This window comes from Acipenser ruthenus, chromosome 25 (assembly GCF_902713425.1).
Source record: "Acipenser ruthenus chromosome 25, fAciRut3.2 maternal haplotype, whole genome shotgun sequence".
Lineage (NCBI taxonomy): Eukaryota > Metazoa > Chordata > Actinopteri > Acipenseriformes > Acipenseridae > Acipenser > Acipenser ruthenus.
The window spans coordinates 16,922,370-16,939,649 of NC_081213.1; the positions used below are offsets into that span (position 1 = coordinate 16,922,370).

A 17,280-nucleotide genomic window follows, 5' to 3' on the forward strand; every position below is an offset into this window, starting at 1 on the left:
AATGATTTATACATTTAAAACACATGGAGCACTATAAATTTATGTGTGCGAGATTTTATTGTATATACTGTATATATATATTTTTTTAAACCCAACACCTCCTTATGTCAGACAAACCAAGCCAGTTTCGGGAGGGGCTACTGTAAGATTATAAAAAGCTTTTTGAAAGAAACACGTTTTATTTGGGGTGACGGTGGGGGCCCCCCCGACTATAGCATCTAATAGGATTAAACTGCCTTTATTTATTCGAAAAAATGTTGCACGACTCTCGCAATGCTAGAGATCTCGTTAAGATGACACAACAAAGCCAGTACAGAACTGTGTTGTATTAAGAGCTGCAGAGATTTCAAATATGATGCCAAAGTACAGATGAAGTTGCCTCTGGTTCCTGGTACCGCATCACTTTGTGGTTTCAGACTTAATCCAATGGTCCATCTGCAATCAGAACACACACAGCACCTTCACCACAGATATGCCAAGACACAGTAGTTTATCTATTACATTGTATTTGAAAAATATGACTGATCAACATTAAAAACAAAACACTAGGAAAGAACCAAAAGATTTTCAGCGATAAGATGATCGTTTGAAAGTATCGGTTAGCACGCACCACATCACGTCATGTGCAGTACAAAAACTGTTTGTTAGTTAGTAGATCATAGAAGCAGGCCTTTAAAAAACTATTTGTTTGAAAGAAGTGTGACAGATTAAGAGATACAGGAAGATGACAGTAGAGGAAGTTCCACACATTTTAGAAACATTCTTAAAAAAAATATATAAAACAAAAAAACACAAGACAATCGTTCTGTTTTTCTTAAACAAGTTTATTTTCACAATTTCTGAACAATAAACCAAATATACAACACTGACAGCAAAGCCTTGGAACACTTTCACAAACCATCACTTGTATAAAGAACAAGTTGGGAGAACACAAATGAACATGTCTGAAAACACTTTACCTATTTATGGTATTCATAAGTTCTTGTAAGCAAAATTGTTAATAAAAAATACACAATGCCAAGAGTCAAGTACAAACTTGTGAGCCAAATGCTCATCTTTTTCTTGTTTTCTTCAAAAGACTCGAGCATCAGAAAAGTGCAACGTTGTAGAGATTTTACAGCTTGTGGCACTCTGAAGTCAACTATTCAGTTTCACACACACACACACACATTTAAATGCAAGCTATTGCTTTGGATGTAAAAAAGGACCCTTTCAGCCAAAAATGCTGGTGGTACTCTCATTAGGGCTTCAGTACGGTCCAGTGACTACAGTACCTGCCAGTACTGTACTGGTCTGTACATTACTCAGAAGGGTATGTTCCAAAAGATACAGGAACTTAACAGCGGTCAAATAGGGTATGCAAGGGCAGCTGAAAACATGAGACAATAGGGACCTTATAATATATGCGATTCAAAGTAAATGCAATCTTTATACTTGAATGGCCAAATATCATTTATACAGCGGCCAAACAAAGCAAAAAATTTAAATTAGAAAAAACACACTTTGCGTGTTCGTCAATACGAGAGAACTTTTTATTGCACTGAATAGTTGACAAGCTGTGAAAAGTCCTACAAAAAGAAAATAAACGTTTCTTTTTCAGCAACTACAAATAAGGACGGATTTGACTCTATTGAAAAAATATTTGTTTTTGTAATACTCACCTTTCGTTTGAAAATATAAATAAAAAGTGGAAAATATATTTAAGTGAAAAATGCACCCCTCCCATCAAGAGAAATAAAATAATTTAGTGGTCTTTGGATATTTACAAAAAAAAAGTTCATTTTTACAAAATAGTTAGCTGCAGGTAATGTTTTTTGTGGTTTGTACAGTAAATGCCTTTTTCTGCAGGAAGATTTAATTCACAAAAAACATCTAGCCATGAAAATAACACCCAAGTCCCCAGGAGCAAAGCTTTTCTTCTGGTCTCTTGCTTTGGGTGCAGAATTTCAAATCGGTGCTCCATACATGGCAACAGTATTGGCCAGTAAAACTAATAAAGCAACAGTCTGTAATCATATCTTGCCTCACCACAGTATGATTAATAAACAGTTTTCAATGGGAAGAAAAAAAGTGCATAAATGACGATATATTTCAGAATGAAATTAAACACGGCGATATATCCAGCTGTCAACAAGATTATTATTATTAAACTTTAACATGGAGCATATTTAACCAGATTCTCAAATTAAAATGCATTTAAACATATACTGTATTTAAATTTTTTTTTTTTTTTTTATGCAAAGTAAATAAATGCTGTTCTCTCCGACTACGGTATTTCCAAGAAGATATCAAACCTCATTTCCAGTATTCTCTCCACCTGCCCTCCCACTTAAAGGCAATGGATAGAAGCACAGGCCACAGCTAGCATGGCCTTGCGCAAACCACAATGTTTCAGGCACAGGTTAACTGATGGTCAGTATGGATTTACACCAGAGTGAATGGCACCTTAACAGATTATGCCTACATTGCAAATACATAAAATAGGGTTTTAGTTTGTTATTACATTAGAAAAGTCATCCTGAAACACAAATAAATTGCTCCCCATTAATAGACAACACTTATACTGCATAGTAAAAAATAATGACATGGCTTATCTATTAGATTTTTTTTCTTTTTTTTTTTCTTGACAATGTAAAATTAAATAATCAAAATAAAAAACTGAATACGAAAAGTCACAGTGCAGTATTATTACAATTTGTTTCCATAACTGTTGTACATATGTTTACATTGCACCATATTTAAGAGGCATGTACAAAAATAAACAAAAAGATATCCAGGACGATCCCCCCTTTCCACCCAGGTGGGGGGAGGATACAAAACAATTGCAGGATAGAATGCACCCCTATTTCTCATTGTTCTGAATCTGGTGTAGTATTTCAATAGGTTTAGGCAGCCTTAACCCTCAGGAATAAATACTACCAGATTAGCAAAGCTACACCAGAAAACCTTCCTTAAACACAAAGCCACATACCCCATTTTTATCCAACACCATTTGTAAAAACCTTGACTGCCAGAATCTTTTATTACATGCAAAAGGTTTCTATTAAAAGAGTTAGATTTCAGAGGCTAGGATAAGCCAACAGAGGTCTTATTTCTATCACCGGTGAAAGATTCACTCTTAGGATCTTTTGGGCTTTCCGTCTCACTTCTTCATCGGAAGTAGTATCGTCCACCTTGATAACCTTCGACCTCAGGTAGTTCTCCCTTATCTCAGATTCCTCCCGACCCTCATCGGCCAGGGTTGAATTTGCGGAGGTTTTCTTCCTCGGTTGCATCTCCTCAGTTTCTCCTAGCCTCTTCCGTTTCCTCACACGAACCTCTTGCTGGATGTTCAACACTTTCATGGAAGCCACTCCGGTCCAGTCTGTAGAAAGCTTATCAGGTTCCACACTGGTGGTTCTGCTGATCCTAATGGAAGAGGTTTTGCAGTTGTTGCTTTCTCTCAAAACTCTGCCATTTTGGCACATGGGTGCTGAGCCACCAATCAGCGACACAGACATTTTTACTGGACAGGAAGCAACTCCTTTCGTCATTTTACTTGCATTCTCCAAAGGCTGCACCTGTGTTATTGACAGTTTTGGCGTTCTGAGAGAATTTGACATAGAAATCCCAAGGGACCTAAAGTCTGAATGGATTTGTAGCCTGGCTGTTGGACTCCCTGAAGGTGCAGTTAGTTTTGTTAATGTCAAGCACGGCTGGTTTCCATTACTGTTCCCCAAGAGTGCAGTGGAGGATGAAGGTTTCGACAGGACCGCCATTGTGTGCCTTAGCGACTCCTGCGAAAGATTTCTCAACAGGATTTTTGGTTGTCTTTTGAAGATTATTTGAGAAGCGGCACTTAAAGTATATTTGATTTCCTTTTTCTTGGATGCAGCTTTTCTAGATCGTTTCTTTACCACTTTGACTTTAGCACACGTGCCCGCAGATTTCAAAGCCATTTCTGCCGATGGAGTTTCTGCCATACAGGATTCGTACCCGTAAACGTCTTTGCTTCTCAGAACGGTGGCCTTGTGCCCTTCTTCCTTAAGACTCTCAAGGAAAGATACCAGTTGTGTCTCAGTGTCAAGAAGGTCCTTTGACATGGGGCTGAACACTCTCAAGGCTTCCACTAATGCAGTTTGTCCAGCCGAGGAGATTCTGGACCAGGAATGGACTGCCTTCTTCTCTGCACTCTCTTCTTCACAATTCATGGCATTAGTCAATGAATGAGCAACAGAAAATCCTCAAACGGTCTTCAAGATGAGCCCTGAAAGCAAAGAAAAAAAGAGAATTAGTAAGATGTTGAAGGCCAATTTGAATTTAAAAAAAAAAAAAATTGCCACATTTCAGAAAAACTATGAAAATGCATTTTGCTCAGAGAAGTGTTATACAGAGCATTTACAGTTAATTACAATTTCTTGAAATGTGTTCATTATAGCGGAAATCCTTTTGGGTTATAAAATTGTACCTAGACCATTGAAACTTACCAGCTTTTGAAAAGCATTTTGGCCTTTACAGGTCTAAAGAAAGCACTTTACCCACTAACACACAGCAGGAAGTCAGTCTTAAGAAGGACACAACCCAAAAGGAATGGCCTCAAAGCAATGCAGCACGTCACAATTTACAACTCGGGCTCTTTTCTGACTCAAACAACTACGTGAGATTTCTTGTAAACAAATTAGGGCTGTGTTCAAACGTTGGTTCGCTAGCCAGGAATTCGAAGACAGTTCTAAATCTTTGAAGGTTCGTCAGGCGGCATTCACGCACTGTTTCTTTTTCTTTTTTCTCTGAACAGAAACAGTTTGAATACTACAAAAATCACACAAGAAATGTCACTCGCATGCAAAATTCAATCTTTGGATCTGTATAAATGTATATTACTAAAACACAATGGGTGTTAAAATCCATTACCAAATCGTTAAGTAGGACTCTGTATGGTGACTTAAATAAAGCTTTGTTTCACCTAAGTCAGCTGCAGTTCTTTTAAACTGGTCGCAATGAGGTTCTGTCGTATTGTTCTATATAATGTATTTTTAAACTACATGTGGATGTTTTATTCCATGTATATGGCTTACCTGTAAAATAGGATTTTCAATCAAATATAAAACTAGTAGCTATGGGTGACATCACCAGTAAATTATGCAAATTAGTACCAGGGAAGGTTCAAACCTTCCTTCGGTAATGTGTTCCGAACCTTCGAAGGTCAAAATGTACCTTTCATTAAAGCCCTAAAACAAATTGACAATTCTTTCCATGAATTCTCTTTACTATGTATTATCTTCATTGATCTTACTTAGGATTTTGTTCTTGAAGACTGTAGAGAAACACCATGTTTCCTAAAGATTAGTCACCGAGTCGAGTCTTCAATGCCTCGCACGTCATAGTGGAAGACCGGGCAGCCTATAGCATTCTTGAATAAAGCCCATAATTGAGCGCGACAAAGTGCACTGATAATATCAGGGATGCCTGCCTATTTTCTGAACAGACTGGTGCCATTCCTCAAGTGTACCACATGAACCTGAAAGAAACCCTAGACCCATTAAAATATAAAATATCAGTTACCATGGGGGCGGGGGGGCGGGAAATCATCCCCAAAACATGTTACCCTACGGAAGCAAAATTATCTTTTAGCTGCCAAGAGAAAGGCTGTCTTGCAAGAGAGAAAACCCAGTGCCACTAAATATTGTGATGAAACTGCAACTTAGGATTCAAACTGATTTTATTTTACTGAGTTAAGGAGGGGGGGAGGAATCTGCAACAATTGAGGAACTACTATTTGTGAAATTGTGCATGTTTATTGGTTCAAAGCATTTTCCATTCAGTTGCTCAGCATGGACTTAGAGGTTTTAAAGGTATGTAGGAAAAGTTAAAAACTGGGTGAGAGCGAGAGTTGTAGAGTAGTTGTAGGGAACACACAGGCTCAGTCCGGTCTGAATTTTCACAAGGTCAATAAACAGTAAAAAGCGAGATTGGAACAAGAGGTTTACAAACCCGCCTACTTGTACAGGAATTAGGTAGAGAGGGAGAGCTCCTGCCAACAAAGGAGTGTGTCCACTGCAATTTGTGACTTGAGAACAACTATTCCAGAAGGTGGACAGAATCCTGCGTTTTTTTTATTATAGTTTTCAAAGTTAAATGTATCCACCACAAAAGCAATTTCACCAGTTCTAGTTTGACTTGCACAATTTTCTAGTTCTAGTTTGACGTTCACAATTTTAACCTCTTTACTGTAGAGGTCTACCCCGACGGCATTTGAAAGGCAGGATCACGAAAATAAGGAAGTTATAATCCCGCCCACCTAGAACCCCAAAGCCGTCATTTTGACTGCCTTTTACAATACATGTTTTTTATTTTGAATATAACCTACAATATTTATTTTTATATACAAGCCTGTTATCTCTACTGGGCCTGGCAGCCATCACTTACTTTGTTTTGTGCAAGGAATGCACCGGGAAAACATCAGTAAGAGAGATTTCATCCTGAAGCTAGCCAAAGCGCTTCGGCAGAAACATTTCGATCAGAAAACTTCAAAAGCAGCAGGCTGCAGTATCAACCTGGATTCAGTGCTGCACATGCACAAGTTTGTTTTAAATTGAAAACTACTTTTGTTTTTACAGTTTTTTAAATTTTTTTATGTAGGCTACAACACCCGTTTCAATGACTGCCTGCAGCAGTTTTAGGTACGAGTATAACCGCAGCAGTTCTAGTGTTAATACACTCAACAGATCAACATTACAAACACCTACACATTTCAACGTTTTGCAGCAACTTGTAAAGTCAAGCATAATGCCAAATTTACAAAAGCCACATTTCCATCTGCACCATGAAACCAGTCTGAAAAACGTAAATCTCGTCTTGTTCCCAGTATCAAACTGCAGCCTACAATCCAATACATAAATCAGACATTACACAAAAGTCAAAGAATCTATATGCATCATATTTAATTGCTATTAAGAAAGCAAATCCCAGCCAACCTCCACACTTTCCCTGACAGCACAATATAGTATTCACAGTTCTGCTTCTGTTTTTTTGTTCTGAGTTTTAAAGCCCACTTCTTATTGCCTTCGCATTGGACACTCATTAGATTAGTGAACACCATGTCTATGGCAGGCCACTATAACTGAAGAGCAGCTCCTGAACTCAGTCAAAGCATCTTAATGATCAGTATGTATGAAATAGAGCCACTAACAACGATTTCAAACATAACAAGGTAAGGGGATCAACAATATTGTAGTGGCAGGACAAACATGGTACTTTAATGTACGGATATCAGCTGAACATTCAGACAAGTATGCGAATATTTGTTTGTTTGCGAAATGTAAATCAAAGCCATTATATGTAACACTGTATTAAAAGTAAGAATAGGCAGGGATGTAGTTAAGATTTCAAATAGCAGGGAATTTTAACCCTTTGCAGTCCATTTATTAAGTGCGTGTCAGGCGCGTCGGGTCCAATTTATTTTCCCACGCGCACTTAATTTTAGACGCGCTGTTTAAAAGTATTTTTTTTCCCACAGTCAAACGGGTTTAAAAGGCCCTGCATATCAACAAAGCACTCATTAGGCATCTCCAGCCCCACCCCACCCTTTCGTTCACTATAGCTTTCACGTATGCTAATAAATAAATAATAATAGTCGTACATACCGATCAATCAATCATCTCCTGATCACTCGTTTTATCACCAAACTCCTCAATAATGCGATCCAAGTCATTATTTTATTACTATAACATCTGAAAAAAGCTCTGCAAATGTCCGTGATATTCTCTGCGCGCTGATGCAGTTGCAGCCAGCTTGTTTCCTTATGGCCATCGTTATCTGATGCCAGGGGCAAGTATGACTATTCATGAGATACGCCCTTTTTTTTTCGTCTTGTCTCGGCTCCTGTCGCTCCCACTCTGCCATTGAATGGTTTTCTCAGCTTTTTCCAGAGAAAAAACGACAGAAGAAACAAGTTTTTTGCGTCTTTTTGATGATGTCGGACAGGGTCCGACATTGGACCGGATAGGAATAATTGCAATGTCGGACCAGGTCCGACATAGGACCACAAAGGGTTAAAGGAGCTAGGGGAGAATCCTTTTTATTTAGTAGATTATATAGGGGGCATTACGGCTATGTTTTGTGTCGCCCTATAGAATGAACTAATTTTGCTTCATAAAGTCAAATGAAACCCGCTGAATAATGTTACGTTAACATATTGAATTACATACCGCTTTGTAGTTTTCTATATACTGAAATTGAAAAAACTGAAATTGAAAAATGTGACATTTCAAAATCTAACATGAAATACTGGAGTTCTATTATGGCTTCCTGTAGACACTTGCGATATTATTTCGTAGTTACTTGGATAACATGATGTTAAATAAAATATCTAAATTCTGTTCATATTAGGGGTGCACCGATCCAGATTTTCTTGGCCGACACCGTAAGCCGATGATTATCTTCCCATATCGGCCGATACCGATAATAATAGATACTGCAGGTAAGCTATTGTAAACTACTAGAACAAGGCATAGGGCTTATATTTAAAACTGTTCTATAATTATAAAATGTTAATGAACAAATATCGTTTACTTCAGAAAATGAATACAAAGAATAAAGTAGTATTATATTGTGTGCTGGACAGCAATTTATACATTTGTTTTTTTAACAGGTCACACAAAAATACCATTTTGCATTTGTACTAGTAAAAACACTTCTGTATATAAAGTAACATTAACTTGTATAGCCACTTGCTGTAAAACATTTGCGTATTATAACTATACTGTGCAGTAGAAAAGAAGCCTACCGTTTTGGTTCTCATTTTATTACAATCCACAGAATGGGGGGAATAAAAATAAATCAATAAAAATTATAAAAAAACACTGATCAAAATACATTTCTGTTGTAGTTGGGCCGGTGTTGAAAAGCATGAGGCATTTCTGATTACCTGCATCTGTATCCCGATTCTGACTTGCTTCCCAAATCTGAAGCAGAATCTGTGGTTTACAGCAGAGATCTCTATGCGTGCGCATCCTAATCTGCTCTGTTTACATCTTGCGGTCTAAAATCGGTAAATAGAGGGTCACGAGCAGCTGTATTGATCCTGTTTTTAAAATTATGATTAATCCCAAATATCAAAACGGAGCTTTTTTTCACTTGCCATTTTTTAAACAGGCTTTCACGACCGTGAAAAAATGTCATGTTCTGGCTTGTCTGCCATCAGTTTCCTAGACTAAGATAAAAACAGCTTTTTTTTTTGTTGTGAATTCAACATTTTGTTTGCATTATATCCAGTCTCATAGTTAGCAACGTAACAGGTTCCTCTGCTGTGATTGCAGCAAAAAAAGATGCACAGATGCACGCCCTGATCCGCCGCAAGGAAGCGGGACAACGGGGTTGAATCGTGAAACTTTTAGATTTGGGATACTGTGTTCAGGTCACAATGACATTCACAATCTTTCCAGGACTCTCTGGTATCAGCAGGAAGATTGGTGCTGACTTGGGAGAGGCTACACAAGCAACAATGAACCGAGAAGGATTGTTATTTTTATTATTTGTGTTTTTATAGTGTTCATTATTAGGATTACTATAATTCAGTTAACCTTTTAGCGTTGCTATGATCATATGGCAACAACTCGGTTGCAGTTTTCTTTATGAAAAAATGACATTTTCAAATTTTGAATACAGTATTTTCATTTTCTGACAAGCACACCAACGTGTGCATGTAAAATAGCTGAAATAATGCAACAACGTATTGTGGCAGGGCGACTTGTTTTGGTTTACCCTTTTTGTTTTGCTCTGTGAGCAGTGTTTTGATTTCATTTTGTTTACTAAATGAACAGTTGCAGCAGTTTTTCCAGCCTTGCTGTTATTGTGTTGTGTCGGCACAGTATTGGGATAATCTGATTCACACGGACTGTCCTCATAGGGGATAACGTGATCACGCCCTGTTCGGCCAAATCTTTAGCAAATGTTGTTATGGGTGTTTGCTTTTTATTACGGTAATTACTAGGGATAAAATAGCAAAACTTTGAAAAGGGAGAAGAAGTTGCAATTACCACAGACTCATGGATCCCATTCCCCAATCTTTCCATAGGTGGAAGGCTTTTTCACTTGAAATTGTTCTGTAAGCTTTTGGACCGAACAACCGTTTCTGTTTAGAACAGTTTTTATTTGTATGTTGGAACTACTGCACTAAAGTAAAGGACCCCTGAGACACACTTCAAACAGGTAGGCCAGGCATCTCTTATTACAATTTAACGTAAAGTTGTGTGGATACATACATTTGAATACTTTACATTTAGTAATACTTGACCATATACAATTAACTGCACAAGGCAGCAAACATTATATTAAATTACTTCATATATTACTTGATCGTGTGTCAGTTTGGCATTTAAAATAGGACTTGTGGCAATGTTTGGGAGGTTTATGTACACTAGTACAGTATGTAGGGGAGAGTGGTATGTGATTAGAGTACTCAGAAATTGTAATGCTGAAGTACTCGAGCAATAGATCTCAAAAATCCCACTGCTACTATCAAAGACCGCAAACTTTTAAATCTCTGTGGCAGACTTTTTAATATCAGTCACAGTGCTCTTTACAATTCCAAAATAGTGTGTTATTTTATCCCTGGTAATTACCTTTTCCAGAAGTGAAAGTAGTTCCAACTTTTTTTCAACTGTAAGTGCAACTCGCTTTCCTGTAGCCATTTTGCATTAGCGCTGTACAGTGGGTGATGTTCATCTTTTTATTTATTTTTTTGTAATCATTTGGGCAAAGTTACTTATAATAGTTCTGTCTCCACTGGCAACTTTAATTACAAACATAAATATAAACATTTCAATATGTATGTTTTTTTTTTTTTTAACTTTGTAGTTAAGTCTTTGCGATATTAAAACGTTATTTGCTTTAGGGTTTATTTACTTAGAAAATACTAAGCAGTGCTTTCAGTATCAGAATGTAATATAAAGAGAGTGTGTGTGTATGCAGATAAAGTTTAAACGCCGACACTGCAAAGCGTTTAAACGTTCATAAAAATGTACCAAAAGCACATCTCTAATAGGCTCTCTTCAGTTACTGTACACAAAACATACGGGAATTAAAAACACATTGGGCCAGATAAAACTGTACCCCGGGCCAATAAAAACACTAGCTCAGTGGCCCAAAGGGCCAGTAGTTAATCTAAAACGTAGAGCCCCGACATGTCCAGAAATGTTCGTTCGAACATTCAGATATTTGTCCCAGCAATATAATATTGAATGGCAATTTCAGAGAAGCCATTTAATATCAGTTTACACCAAACCTACAAACAGGTGCCTCTACATAGCCCTATCCCCAGATTGAGACAATCTAAAAACCCAGCACCCAAGACCTCACCATGTTACACTGCAATTAGTCTTCACTGTGGCGATAACCCAGCTCCGTTCAAAAGAACGAAAAACAACAAATCTCAGGCCAACTACCAGTGTTGTACAATCTCCAGAAATAAACGAAACCCTTCGAAAAAAAAAATCAACAGATCTCGTCCTGGGATGAAAATAGCTTGAACTTCTGCTGCAGTGGGCAAACTGCTAGAGTTCAATTATTATAATTAATTTGTTTTAGTTCGACTTGTTGCTGTTTTTGTGTTTTTTATTTGCTAATTAAAATCAAATAATTTACGAAAACTATCCCAAAAGAACAAACAAACAAAACAAAAAAAGTTAGGTAGATTGTCAAGCAGAAACATGAATTCTGATTCAAAAACTAGTTTGTGCAATTCCGTAAAATGACCCTACATGCAGTCAGCAATTCTGTCGTATGCAGGGGCAAAACAGCTGGTGGCTGCAGTTCAGCTGCTGCTCAGGAATTCATCTGTACATTTAAGGGAACTTGCACATCCTGTGTGAACCATGTGGTGCTAAACTATATAAATTCAGGCGCCAACCCCTTATTTAGCACTAGTGCCCTTTCAGTTAAAACAGCTTCCATAAAAGATACTCTCTAAAACAGACAAAGAAAAACGGAATTGCATTCGCTAGAATATTTAAACATAGTGGCTTCTCCTTGGAAAACTAATTTTTAAAAAGGACGTCCCTGAAAAAAAAAAAAATAAATACATTTCATCCCAATTGGTAAAACTAATGAATACATAAACACAGGCCAATAACCCATTAACTACCAGACTGCCAGTAGGCATGGTCTTCAATTCACATTGAAACAAAAAAAAATTACTTTTGTGAATATTAAATATAATGGACCCAGTTCCATGGACAAAATTATATTTCAGTAGCTCAAGCAAATGACATCAAGGTTAAGCTAGGTAAGGTGTAACTTGAAGAGTTTGAAAACTAAACACGTAAAATTGTAAAACAATGGTATACTATCAGTAAGTATAATTAGTAGCATACTTTTTAAAGGCAATTCGTTATTTGAGAACTATACTGTACGCCAACAATGGAAGTCATCAAAATACGTTGGTTACTAGTTTGTCTCAAATGTTTGAGAATTAGAAAAAACATTTTTAAAAAACAGAATACCTTTAGCATCGTCAAAAATTGGCATAAACTCTATAACATATAATTAACGTTCACTGCTGAACTACTTTACGATACGGTAATGTAGCGGTATGCTTGCTGTACTGGAGAAAAGTAAGGCAGTGCCTCTTACAATATATACGGTAACCCACACGGCAAAAAATAAAGTTACCCAACATTTTTAGACGTTTTCTTATTATGACACTGGCTTTAAAATTTAAAAAGCTACTCAGCAACTACCAAATACTTTCAGAACTTCCATTAACGTACGAAAAATGTACAGCAAATACGTTTTATAAAAGACAATACCGTTAGCTAGCATCAATGAAAACTATTTGCTTGTTAAATAAATGTGTCGTACATTTGGAGATATACATCGTGTAAACGGCAAACATGAACTGTAATATTTTAATGAAGAAAAAGAGAAAAATTTAAAAGGTTCGCGTCTCTTTAAATTTTTCGAACAAACCTACAGTGTTCTCACAACAAACATTACATGGTTTACAAAAGACACGGAGCATGTGATTCAGAGATTACTATGATAGTGTGTCGCAGACCGAAAACTAAAACAGGCATTTCAAAAACAACATAACAATGACCGCAAAAGAAAAACAGAAAATAGTTTGTATTACCTTCAATAGGGGTGGTGAATCCAAGCTCCACAGACAGTACAATAAAACACAGAGACGACGTACCATCAGGTTCGCTCTGTCTTCAAGACAGCGACACACAATGCCAAAGACAGCGGGGCTGAGAAAGGGGAAGCGGGGTTCCAGTTCCTGTTGTCAGGCTCTTTTTTTTTGCACTGGTTGGCGTCTCGCTGAGAGAGACAGTGACCAAATTAAAATGGCTGCCACCACATAGCATAGGGAGTTTCAGATCAAGATAACAGGCAAAGAAGGGGGCAGGCTTTGTCTATAACAAAAAAAAAAAAAAAAAAAAGGGGTGGGGCGTACCGGAGAGTCTCCAGTATGCCCCACCCCTTTCCCCACCTCCTTTGTCTCCAGTGGAGACAGACCCCCCAAAAAGGCGTGGTCAATGTCAATAATATATGGAGATGGAGGGGTTTGAAACAATACGTTGCATTTTGGGGCGGGGAATGTGTGTGGGATATCAAATCATTGGCAAGGAGGTGATCAAGAGGTGGGAGTAAAGGGAGGTGGTTTAGTGGGTGATCCGCCCAAGGTGGGTTCGGCTAACCAAATAGGAGGGGATAAAGCCTGATTGACACAAAGAGTGGGAATAAGTCAAGGGGGAGGAGGGCACAGGAAGGGGAGGAGCAAAACAAGAAGCCACTGGAGGAGGAGGAGGAGGAGGAGGAGGAGGAGGAGGAGGGGGAGGTGGTAACAGGAAGTGATTAAAATGTTTTTTTTTGTTTTTTTGTTTTTTGGTCAAAATGTTTAATAGCAGTGTTAGCCAAATAATAATAATAATAATAATAATAATAATAATAATAATAATAATAATAATAATAATAATAATTGCTTGAATGTCTTTTCAGTGATCTATTTAAATTTTACACATTTTCAGTTATTTTTGTGTTTCTGTTTTTTTCTGTGATTGCTACATTTTACATGGCTACATTTGTATTTGTATTTACAAACATGTAGTTGTACATACAGGAGGCAATGTGGTCCAGTGGTTAAAGAAAAGGGCTTGCAACCAGGAGGTCCCTGGTTCAAATCCTGGTCAATGATGCACAGTTCACATACCCTAATCTGTAAATTGGATAAAGGTGTCTGCTAAATAAACAAATAATAATGTGTTAAATAATCACTACAATATGTATCTAGTTATTTTGCGCACATTCTCATTATATATGTGTTGTTTTGGGGTTTTTGTTCTAACCCTTTTATAATATTTGCAGTTGCTCTTCTGTTCTAGTTGCCTGTTATAGATACACGTAACATAGGCTAGATAAGCCAAAGTGTGGAAGTAAGTGCCAGCGCCATCTAGTGATCTGCCGAGCAGGGCCAGGGGCGCGGTTAATGATTTTCATAATTATGCTGCATCAGATCCAAATCACTGCTCTCTCTCAGAAGCTTCATCTGCCCGTCATTGCATTTCAGTTGTATTCAGTAATATACGGCACTACAGTCCAGTAGATGGTTCTGGCACTTACTAATACAAAGACAATTTGGCTGATCCAGCGTGCGTTACAAAGGTCTATGGCAGATGACTAGAACTGATAAGCAGCCTGTGACAGAGCAGAGGCCCAGCACATTTAAATATGTGTGTTTGTGGCTGGCAGCCATCTTGGCTTGAGTGGGGGAACAGCCTGAAGCCAAGATGGCCGCCCTCTGTATAGCCACTTGGTAAGTAAGATAATTGGTCTGGTGTGGTGTCTTTCAGGGGGGTGTGGGGGGCGGTGATTCGCTGATTGATTCACCCGAGAATGCTAGGCATGCAGTTCAGTTAGTCGCCTGGAGAAGGCACCACACCATTTAAAAAGAACAAAGAAAGGTTTGTTTGAGAGGGAGAGTTAGTGAAGAGAGAGGTCTGGGAGCAGCAGCGTAGGCTCTCTGTTACTGCACAAGGATAGCCACAGCTTGGGTGCTGGTTTGTTTTTGGATAGGTTTTGGATTTGAATTTTTGTTTAAACCTTTTGTTTGTTAGAAAATAAAAGTGCGCAGGAGCACTGAATTGCAATCTTTCTTGTCTAGATTTCATATAACTGCTATATATAAATTAATTTACAATCCTCCTTTCCCTGACAGTATAATTTTTTTTAAAAAAACTTCAGTCTGAGACTTAAAACCTCACTCTTGCTTCCTTTATATTGGACAATTGAGCTCAGCCAGCCCACAATCCTAACTGGGTCTGTCACAGTACCAGTTGAAATTGATTTGATCTTGATCTGCAGCTGGTTGAACTGAAGGAGTGATTTCAAATCTCAGTGGCAAAATGGAAACGCAACTTAACAAACATAGGTGTTAAGATACATCTTAAAACCTAATGCATCTTTTCTGTATTGGAATGGGTTATAAACTGTATGGTCATGGCTCCCATATGCAACAAAATGTGAATTAACTGGCACTTGTATTCTCATTTAAAGGCAGTCAATTTACTATGGCCCCCGACTACAACGTTATGAAGGGAGAGCACTGCATTGAGTGGTGCTGCACTTATAATTGCACTAAAACTTTGTAAAACATGGGGAAAGCACAGAAACAGAACCGTGTGGGCAAGGGAGTGGATCCTAAACGTGAGGAGAGGAGCTTAACATCATCTTTTAAATGATCTACGCTTAAGTCATTGCAATTTTGTTCACATGGATCCAGACACTTTTGAGGAGCTGCTGAGGCTTGTAGGACCACAAATAACCTGAAATGCCACAACAATGCATCAGCGTACATATCAATACAACGATTGATTGTAGCAGGATTCCAAACCATGTCATTTTCTATAGAAGTCGCCATTTTGCATAGTCATAAGAACATAAGAATACAAGAAAGTTTACAAACGAGAGGAGGTCATTCAGCCCATCTTGCTCATTTGGTTGTTAGTAGCTTATTGATCCCAGAATCTCATCAAGCAGCTTCTTGAAGGATCCCAGGGTGTCAGCTTCAACAACATTACTGGGGAGTTGGTTCCAGACCCTCACAATTCTCTGTGTAAAAAAATGCCTCCTATTTTGAATGCTTGAATCAGTTCACCGCTTAGTCTTCTTTGTTCAAGACTGAATAGATTCAATTCTTTTAGCCTGTCTGCATACAACATGCCTATTAAACCCGGGATAATTCTGGTTGCTCTTCTTTGCACTCTTTCTAGAGCAGCAATATCCTTTTTGTAACGAGGTGACCAGAACTGAACACAATATTCTAGGTGAGGTCTTACTAATGCATTGTAAAGTTTTAACATTACTTCCCTTGATTTAAATTCAACACTTCTCACAATATATCCGAGCATCTTGTTGGCCTTTTTTATAGCTTCCCCACATTGTCTAGATGAAGACATTTCTGAGTCAACATAAACTCCTAGGTCTTTTTCATAGATTCCTTCTTCAATTTCAGTATCTCCCATATGATATTTATAATGCACATATTTATTGCCTGCGTGCAGTACTTTAAACTTTTCTCTATTAAATTTCATTTGCCATGTGTCTGCCCAGTTCTGAATGCTGTCTAGATCATTTTGAATAACCTTTGCTGCTGCAACAGTGTTTGCCATTTTTTGCCTCCTTTTTTTGTGTCGTCTGCAAATTTAACAAGTTTGCTTACTATACCAGAATCTAAATCATTAATGTAGATTAGGAATAGCAGAGGACCTAATACTGATCCATGTGGTACACCACTGGTTACCTCACTCCATTTTGAGGTTTCTCCTCTAATCAGTACTTTCTGTTTTCTACATGATAACCACTCCCTAATCCATGTGCATGCATTTCCTTGAATCCCTACTGCGTTCAGTTTGAGAATTAATTTTTTATGCAGGACTTTGTCAAAAGCTTTCTGGAAATCTAAATAAACTAGGTGTCGTGGGCTAGTTGACGAAACACCAAGGATGGAAGGTGCCCACTTGAAGACCCCAGAGATGTACCCTACTTAGCTCAATCCAGACGGTTGTCATGCTGATGCGCTGGGGAGACCGCACTGTGGTTGATCCCCGGAGCCAGCATCGCAGCCGTTGTGTGTGCTGATGCACCAGGGAGGCAAAATAAGCTGATCCCTGGAGCTAGCATTACACTTCAGCCATCAACACCAGGCAGAAGGATATCTACATCATCAAAAGGAAAGAAACGCAAATGGATGGAGACACAGATGGATCACATTAGTTTACTGTAAAGCTACGACTCAGTTGGTGC

At 38.1% G+C, this 17,280-nt stretch overlaps 1 protein-coding gene across 1 annotated transcript; it reads right to left on the minus strand.

Moving 5' to 3' along the window:
• Positions 1–803: 803 nt before the first annotated feature.
• LOC117414119 (coiled-coil domain-containing protein 71-like) lies at positions 804–13,360 on the minus strand. The gene is made up of 2 exons (XM_034023844.3): positions 13,109–13,360; positions 804–4,246 (listed from the first exon to the last, which is right to left on the minus strand). Exon 2 carries the CDS (start codon positions 4,188–4,190, stop codon positions 3,060–3,062), a length of 1,131 nt encoding a protein of 376 aa, XP_033879735.2. The 5' UTR covers positions 4,191–4,246; positions 13,109–13,360; the 3' UTR covers positions 804–3,059.
• Positions 13,361–17,280: the final 3,920 nt, after the last annotated feature.

Excerpts from the sequence above, each read along its gene's own strand:
- LOC117414119 (XM_034023844.3), bottom strand. The coding sequence starts at position 4,190 with ATGAATTGTGAAGAAGAGAGTGCAGAGAAGAAGGCAGTCCATTCCTGG.